General features: G+C 40.0%; 1 protein-coding gene across 1 annotated transcript in view; it reads left to right on the top strand.

The window, feature by feature from the left end:
- The window catches only part of LOC138743708 (serotransferrin-A-like), a 29,385-nt gene extending 20,638 nt beyond the window's left edge, over positions 1 to 8,747 (top strand). The window contains exons 9-11 of the mRNA XM_069899334.1: positions 1,310 to 1,494; positions 5,091 to 5,277; positions 8,518 to 8,747. Coding sequence (XP_069755435.1) covers positions 1,310 to 1,494; positions 5,091 to 5,277; positions 8,518 to 8,564 — 419 coding nt within the window. The 3' untranslated portion in view covers positions 8,565 to 8,747. The remainder of the gene's footprint in view (positions 1 to 1,309; positions 1,495 to 5,090; positions 5,278 to 8,517) is intronic.
- Positions 8,748 to 9,504: the final 757 nt, after the last annotated feature.

A 9,504-nucleotide genomic window follows, 5' to 3' on the forward strand; every position in this document is an offset into this window, starting at 1 on the left:
CTCTTCTGCTGCCTTGCTTCATTTTGTTGGTGTGAAGTCTAGAAGCTGATCCACATCTCCTCAAACTGGTTCCATCATCTCACTTGCCTTTAATGCAATGTTCTTTAAAACTCCCATGACCTAGAGATTCTTTCGGGTAATGTAGTGTTTTATGTACTCCATGAAAATATTTGAGCTAAAATCCAATGCAAGATGTAATTGGTTACTTTGTTGATACATAAAGAGTTTTTGTAGATTGTATTGAGGACCTCCTTGCACATCATGAAGGGATTGGCCTTCCACAGTACAATATAACTCTGATCTCTTGACACATTATGAATACTTGTTTATGGATGGTTCCTTAACTGTATGCACAAATATTAACCAGAGGGTTAAGATCTATTAATGTCTACGCCAGAGTCATTACCGATAATGTTGTGGACAATCACACCTCTCCCCACTAATCCTCCCAGTCAATTCACCCCACGTACTCCCCATCTTTCTGATCTGCACCCAACTCCCCTCTGATATTCTTTATGGCCCACTCCAGTCTTCTCCCAGCCCCCAGTGTTTTCAACTGCAATCTTTCTTCAGTCTCTCCTTCCTTGCCAAGCCGATGCTCTGATATGAAATAATGTTTTTTTTAAACTGCACTGCGATCTGCCATCGTAACTCACTGCCCTCGGCCCTGAATAGGATTGTCAAAGAAAGGACAAACTTTCTAGGGCATGTCACTGATAAACTCAAGGAAGGCAAGTGGAAATCTGACTACGGTGCAGTGAAATAAACATACTGTCTCAGTGTACCCCCTTCACTTTTGGACTGAGTTCAAATGAGGCCAAGACCAGGGCTAGCAAGTGAGGTACAAGGGGAGTAGTGTCAATGTTATGAGTGATGTCAAAAAAATGGAACTGACACATTCTGTAGTTCCTGGGCAAATTTCACTTTTTCCAAGCCAGTGCGATGTAGAATTGGCATCTGATGTGCACCTACTTTCTTTGTACTGCCAACTAAAGAAAGCCACCAATGAGACAACAGAGGCTGTTTTCTCTGGTGGGTGAATTGGAAGAACCACCTGATTTTAATGCCTTATGATCTGGCTTGGTTCATCCAGTTTCTCGCTCTCTCTATCTATTCTAACACAAGCTAATAATAGTATATCAATATTATTGCTAAATCTGGGATTTTGCCACAAGCACTTGAGGTTCCTTTTCTAAACTGAACAAGAGATCATCCAACCTGGTTTGTAAGCGGGCCATCTGTTTTAATTATTGTTCATCTCTGCATTATTGTCATGTCTTTTGTAACAGATTAATGCTTCACTTTCAAGGTAACTTGCAGGAAGATTGGGCAACACACCTCGGATCCAGCGATTACAGGCTTCTGTGCCTGAATGGTTCTCAAGCTGCTGTGTCAGATTACAAGACATGTCACTTGGCACAAGTACCTGCTCAAACTGTAGTATCCCGACCAGACATGAGGGAGAAAGTCCTGAGATTTCTTAAAGATCAACAAGTGAGTGTTTAAGATTTGCACTCGGTGTGACTACATTGAGCTAGTCTTTGAACATTTTAAGTATTTGATATTTGCGAGTTTTGGCTCAACATCCCCGTTTCTGAACCATTGGGATTGACTCATAGCATCATCAGAGAGATACAGCATGGACCCTTTTGCTCACTGAGTCTGCAGCAGTCATCAATCACCCACTGATAATTATCTATACTAATTCCACAGTTTATTTGCATCACATTTGCATCAACTCTCCGCAAATTTGGGGGGCGTGGCAAGATGGCGTAGGGAACAGACGTGCCTTCCAGACCTCTCCTGACTCTGATTTATTGTTTTGTCTTTAAGTGCCCGTTAAAGTTCTTTTAAAAGTTTATAAATAATAAGAGGTATTGGATTAGTGCCTAATGGTTTATATGCAAAAAAAGAGGTAAAAGAAAATATCAACAGACTGTTAAAAAACTACATTTTCCAAAATTGTCTGAGCCTACTTGTTTACAAGAAGCCAGGACTTAACGTAGAATGGATCCAGAGGAGGACGTGCAGAGTTCGGCATTGAAGCTTCGTTTTAAGCTGGTGAGGCTCTCTGAAGGTCGCACTCAACAGCTTTCAGAACAAGGGGCTGGACGGGTGCCAGTGTTTCGCACAGTGGCCACTGCAGGTGTTGTTGCTGAGGCTTTGACAGTTGAATCACCTGGGGCGCCACCAGCTGGAGAGTTAAAGCGTTGTCATTCGACTGCTATAGTGGTGGCGCTGCAAAATGCATCTTCAATTACAACGGTTTTTCCAGACATCGATTCAGTGAAGATGATTAAAGAGATTTGGCTTAAAGATCACTCTGATCTTCAGTCTCCTGGCATTGCTGGGGGGACTTTGACAGGGGTTTTTATATGAAGTCAAACTGCTAGAAAACATACTAAATTAAGGGAAGGGACAGAAGATCCCGTGGTCTCTAAGGAACAGCAAGACCCCATTATGCCTGAATCTACTTCTGTTGAAATGTCTGTTAAGGATCTTGAAGATAAGATGTATTCTGTATCGAGTCACTTAGCTAATTTTGTGAACCTGTTTGTTTCCAAGATTAATGCGATGGCAGAAGTCATTAATGGAGCTTTTAAGCTTGAAACCATTGAAAGATTTGAAATGTGTGATCAAGGTTTAGTTGATGCACAGGATCAACTGCAAGATGAAAATAGAATAATTGAAACATTGCAGATCCAAAATAAAAATTTAGCGAAAAGGGTTGATTATTTGGAGAATCAATCTAGACGGAACAACGTGAAAATTATTGGTTTGCCAGAAGGCATAGAAGGACCAGATCCAAGAAAATTTTTTACTGAATGGATTCCACAAGTGTTAGGACAGGATAAATTCCTTGAAGGTTTAATACTGGAACGTGGTTATAGAGTTTTAAGAAGAAATTCTTTTTCAGGACAGAATCCAAGATCTGTTTTGATCCGTTGTTTAAACTATTGTGACAGAGAGACAATTTTACGTACGGCTATTAGAAATGCCCAGCAAAATAGAGCTCCTTTGATGGTTCAGAATAATCCTGTTTTCTTCTATCAAGATTTGAGTCAAGAAATTATGTTTCAATGACGCAAATTTAATTCTGTGAAAGAACTGTTGTGGAAAATAAGACATAAGGGAACATTCAGGTATTCTGCGGTACTGAAGATTTTTTAGGAGGAAATTAGCCAAAGTTCTTTGACAATCCTAAAGAGGTTATGGACTTTGCTCAGTCTCTACCAATCATGCAGTTTCAGGAATGATGTAGTCCTTCAAGGTCTCCAAAGAGAGTAGAGATGTAAGGTAGGATCCAGTTTTTTAAAAGAAATGGAAGCAATGGTGACCGAAGTGGTAACGTTGATTTAAAATAAATAAATAAATAAATAAATCTTTTATCTTTTTTTTTGAGAAGAGTTTAAATAGTTTAAATAATGATGATAGTTTAATGAAATGGGAGTTGGGAGAGGGAACTGGGTGGGCACTAGTTTCCAGAAGTCATCAGCTACCTGTGAGTTATCTCACACCCAATATTTTGGGGGAGTTACAGCTTTGGGCAGTTTAAACAGGAGGAGGTAGTTGTGACCTCCGACCTGTTTTTTTTTTCTTTTTAATTTTTGGGTTAAGAAGTGAAGGTTTTTTTAATTATTTTTTTAATAAATAATTTTTTTAAACTCTTTTTGTTTTCTGATTGTAATTGAGAGGAAATTAGGAGGTTTTTTTCTCTCCTTTTCTCTCTCTTTTTTTGGGGTTTTTTTCTCTTTTTTTCTTTTTTAAGAGGATGATGTCACAGAAGATAATAAGTCAAAAATTGAGGATGTTGAATTAGATGAAGAGGAAGATGAGGGGAAAGGTGATAAGAAGAAAAAGAAGAAAATTAAGTACAAATACATTGAGGGAGAAGAGTTTAATAAAATTAAGTTAATTTCGATAGAGAATTTTGAAGATGTTATAAATGAAGAATATGGAGAATTTTATAAGAGTTTGAACTTTTTTCTTTTTTTTTCTTTTTTATATATAAGGGGAGGGGAAGGGAATAAAAAGTTTATCTGATTGTTTTTCTAAGGGATGTTTTTGTTCTCTCGATGAATTATAAAGGAAACTTGGTATTAATGGAAATTCTGTATTTATGTATTATTAATTATGATTTTTTGTATAACAGATATGTGGTTGATATATGATTTTAATATTTGAACTTAGTTTTAAAGTGGATTTCATTTGTTAAATACATGTATTATGTTTGATTTAAATATATGTTTAAGGGTATTATTTTAGTATTGATATTTTTTTGTTGTTAGTAATTTTTTTTGTTGTTAAGTTTTATCCTTTTGTAAGTGGGGTTCTTTCTATTTTATTTACAATATTGTTAATTAATTCTTCACTCTTTATTTTGGGGGAGGGTTGGACTAATTTTAAATTAGATGATTAATGTTGTGTTATAATTATTGGGTGGGTTAATTTGTGTATTTCAATGATGTAATATTCTAATTTTTATTATCTTATTTTTTTATTATTCCTTTAAATGTAATTTTTATTTTATTCATGTCATAAAATTTTAAATAAAGTTTTAAAAAAAATTCTCCGCAAATTCTACATGCCAGAGGCCATTTGCAGCGGGCAGTACATGACCAACCCACATGACTTTGGGACAGGGAAAGAAACTGGAATACGCAGCTGAAACCCACACCTTGTGAGGGAGAATGTGTAGACTTGAAACAGATCAAATGTCAGGGTAAAACTCAGGTGACCAGAGCTGTGAGAGAGCATTTCAACTAGCCACACTGCTCTTCTGTAAAACTTTGCACTGTGTGATTAAGAGGTGCCAAAGAAGATCTTCTCTGTATCCAACTGGTACCATGCTTGACCTGTAACAATCTTTAACCGTTGATTAAATGTCCCAATCTCAACTCACAATGATCCTTCTGGAAAGAGAAACATCGGCAAATAGATGGGTGTTAAAATCCTAGCAAAGCATCTGTGAGTGGTCCAGGGCACGGATTACTGGTTAGTTCGGTGCCAATGCTTCTGTTGCATTCTGGTGGGTAATTTGTGTGAAATATTTGTCCTTCAAGCACTAACCACATTATTGCTCTATTCAGAAGAAATATGGCCGCGGTGGAACAGAGGAAGAGAAATTCTCAATGTTCAGCTCAGGCAAGTCCTGGGGTCTCCTGTTTGCAAACAGCACCCAGTGCCTGGTTGAGGTGCTCACCACGAATTACAGGGAATACCTGGGTGACGGATATGTCACTGCAATGGAAGGCCTCCACACGTGTGTCCCTCCAGGTATCTTTTTCATTTAATTTCCGCAAACTGAAAGCCTGAAATAACCAAGTCAAGGAGAAGGGACTTGCTTATCCATGATAAAAGTGAATGAGAGAGATAGAGATGAAGCAATAATGTTTGTCAGAATCACACAAGTGTGACAGCAGGTGCTGGAATCTGGAGGGAAAAAAAATAATCTGCTGGGCAAACTCCGGTTTTCCTCCCATTGACATTGCCTCCAGTTGTTTGTTTCTGTTGCGAAAAACAAAAGTTGTAGTTTTCACTAACAGTGCAGAAAGCTCCACATCACAGATACTGATGATAAACATGAAGGGGTTGGATGAAACGTGATCAAATGAAGGATTTCAACATGGAAGAAGGGTGTGGAAGAATGGAGGGAACAGGAGGAGGTGACAGTAAAGAACTTTGGTCTCTCAAGTGCAAGAGAGCTTTCCAAAGAGCTTTCCAAAGAGTGAACATGGAGACATAGCCAATGGGGAAAAAATACTTTGGGACAATCTTTTAACTAAAATTGACAGGTGCAGGAAAAAAAATTAAGTCTTTCAGAATTCAGGCATTTATAAGGATTAGAATATAAGAAGAAAGAAGCTGCACTGAGCTCAGAACATGGTGGAGTACAACTCAAGTTATGTAAATACCTCGACACGACACCTTAAGTTGGATGAACTGAGAATGCAGCGTGGTCTTACAAGAAAACAGCATGGACTTTAGAGATTGAATTATAAAATAAGATTACATGGCCAAGGTTTGTGTGGTTTGAAATTTGTAGTGAAGGGATGATTTGATTGGAATTACCAAGGCAATAAGGAGAATTGAATAGGCAGGAGGGAGTATTGACATCCACAGGTTGGTGAGGCTTGGACCCAGGGAGAGGTTTGGTGGTGGAATGGAGGATTGTGTGGGATGCGACAGGAGGTGAAAAGGGAACTGCTTGGAGTTAATTTTTTTAAAAACCCTGTTGATGCTGGAATCGAGAGGAAAACACAAACATGCTGGAGAAACTCAGCAGGTTACGCAACGTTCATCGGAAGTAAAGGGTAACCGACATTTTGGACCTTAGCCCTTTGTCAGACCCAGGCCCTATGGATTCTGCATAACCTGCTGAGTTTCTCTAACATGTTGGTGTATTGCAGAAAGGCAGCACAGTTAGTGTAGCAGTTAGCATAATGCTATTACAGAGCTAATGACCCAGATTCAAATCCAGTAAGGAGTTTGTACTTTCTCCCCATGTCTGCATGGGTTTCTTTCAGGTGCTCCAGTTTCCTTCCACCCTCCAAAACAAACTGGAGTTGTTGGTGGGATGAGGCTGGAAATAGGGAGAATAAATTGAGAACAGATGTTCATGGGAGGAAGCACAGAAGTAATGTGGAGCAAATTTAGGGGCCACTTGCCCTTGGTTCAGGATCAGTTGGTCCCACTGGGACAGAGAAAAGATGGAAGTAAAAGGGAACAGTAGCTGACAAAACAGGTGAAGCAACTAAATAAGAGGAAGAAGGAAGCAGACATTAGATTAAGGAAACAGAAAGGGCTTATGATAAGTGTATCGTAGCCAAGAGGGCACTTGGCTCGAAGGGGGCATGAAAAGGGCGTGGCAAGTAGGATTAAGGAGAACCTCACTCTGTTCTATGTGTACATAAAGAACAGAAGAATGATAAAAATGAAGGTGGGGCTGCTGAAGGATAAAGGAGGCATCATTTGCGAGGAGGTTGGGGAGGTCCTAAATAAATACTTCAGTATTCACCAAAGAAAAGGAACTTGATCAGGATGAGGTTGGATTCTAGGCTTGGGTTCTAGATGACATTGAGATTAAGCAAGTGGAAATGTTGGATCTTTTTAAAAACATTAAGATTGTTAAGTCCATGGGCTCAGATGTGATATGCCCCAGGCTGTTGTGGGAAGGGAGTGAAGAGATAGCTGGGGCAGTGGCTATGATCAAAGGTATCAGAGGATTGGAAAATGGCAAAGGTAGTCCCCTTGTTTAAAAGAGGGAGTAGAGAGAATCCTGGAAAATACACATCAGTGAGTCATTCGCATTTGTGAGTCAAACTATTGGAGAGGATTCTTAAGGATAGGATCTATGAGGATTTGGAGAAGTACAGACAGGATAGACAGCATGGCTTTGTGAAGGGAAGGTCGTGCCTCATGAGACTAATTGAGTTATTTGAGGAGGTAGCAAAGGAAATTGATGAGGTTTGGGTGGAAGATGTGGTCAAAATGGATTTTAGTAAGGCATGATGCAGAGTTGGGTAGAAAAGTGGCAGATAGATTTCAATCTGGATAAGTGTGAGGTGCTGCATTTTGGAAGAACAAAGAGAAGTCTGAGTGCAAGGCTAATCATTGGATACCTAGCAGTATAGATGAACAAATAGACCTTGGGGTTCAAATCCATACATCCCACAAGGTTGCTGCTAAGAAAGCCTTTGAGATGCTGGGATTCATTAATTGGAGGATTAAGTTCTGGAGTCGAGAGGTCATGTTACAACTCTATAAATCACTGGCGAGACCACACTTTGTGTTCAGTTCTGGTCACCTCATTATAGGAAGGAAGTGGAAGCTATGGAGAGGGTGCAAAAAAGATTTGAGGATGTTTCCTGGATTGGGAAATTAGTCTTATGAGTCAAGGTTAGCAGAGCTGGGACTTTGATCTTTGGAGTGAAGAAAATTAGAGGAGACTTAATAGAGGTCTACACGATTCTGATAGGCATATATAAGGTGGACAGCCAGTGCCTTTTTGCCATGTATACAACATTTATGAGGAGTATAGATCAAGTAAATGCAAGTTGGCTTTTTCCATTGAGGTTGTGTGATATACAGGACATAGGACGTGGGTTAAGTGTGAAAGACGAGGTTTGGGGGATTCTTCCAGAGAATAGTGGGAGTGTGGAATGAGCTGCCAGATGAAGTGACTCCATTTTAACATGCAAGAACAATTTGAACAGGTACATGGATGGGAGGGGCATAGAAGGCTATGGTCCGGGTGCAGGTCAGTGTGACTGGACAGAATAATAGTTTAGCAAAGACTAGAAGCGATAAAGAGCCGGTTTTCTGTGCTGCAATACTTGATGGTTCTATAGAATATGGGATACAAGGAGAGTGGTCAGAGATCGAAGGCTGGTGGAACTAGCACAAGGGGCTGAATAACATTCGATCTTTCTGGGTTCTTGGCAATGAATGGGTGGAATGAAGCTTATGAGCTCGGAAGTGGACTCATCACTAACTCTGAAATCTTTGTCATTGCAGATGGTCCAGAGGCTTTTTGTTTTCACCAGGAACCAGCCTCACATTGAACTTCTGTATCCTCACTTCCACATGATCTACTCTGATTCACGGGTGGTCGAATATTCTCCAATCCCAGCACACCAATACCACTCTATGCCTGCCTTAATTTTTTTTGTAAAATCTTGAAATTTATTGATTTGTTTTTGCATGGATCTCAATCTGTCTCTCTAAAAATAAACAAGTTGAATCAATGATCTCATTCTTTTAATTGTGTGGCTATGAATTCACTCACTTAAGGAACATACACAGCAAATGATCTGAGGGGGAAGGGACGTGTTAATATAAGTTAGCTCCAGATCATTGCAATAACTCTCTATTGGTGTGTTCTGTCACTGGAATTCCCAAAGTGTTCACTGCTTCAATCTTTCTTTCTTTCTTTTCTTTGGCTTGGCTTCGCGGACGAAGATTTATGGAGGGGGTAAAAAGTCCACGTCAGCTGCAGGCTCGTTTGTGGCTGACCAGTCCGATGCGGGACAGGCAGACACGATTGCAGCGGTTGCAAGGGAAAATTGGTTGGTTGGGGTTGGGTGTTGGGTTTTTCCTCCTTTGCCTTTTGTCAGTGAGGTGGGCTCTGCGGTCTTCTTCAAAGGAGGCTGCTGCCCGCCAAACTGTGAGGCGCCAAGATGCACGGTTTGAGGCGTTATCAGCCAGAGCCAATAAAACACACTTTGAAAGATTAGTCATATATGCATGTTTTTGACCCTCAGTCTTGACCATAGGTATGTGTATCACCTTTGAAACCTTTTGTTGATCCCCTTTACTGTGTCTGCTGCAACAATGGGCAAACATTTTAATTCCACACCCCATTCCAACTCTAACATGACTATCCATTGTGTCATGCACTGCCAAACCTGCAAATTGAAGGAACAACACCTTCTATTCCATCTGGGCAGTCCCCAACCAGACGGCATTAACGTTGATTCCTCTAATCTCCATTAACCCCTGGCC

This window comes from Narcine bancroftii, chromosome 9, assembly GCF_036971445.1.
Source record: "Narcine bancroftii isolate sNarBan1 chromosome 9, sNarBan1.hap1, whole genome shotgun sequence".
In the NCBI taxonomy this organism is placed as follows: Eukaryota; Metazoa; Chordata; class Chondrichthyes; order Torpediniformes; family Narcinidae; genus Narcine; species Narcine bancroftii.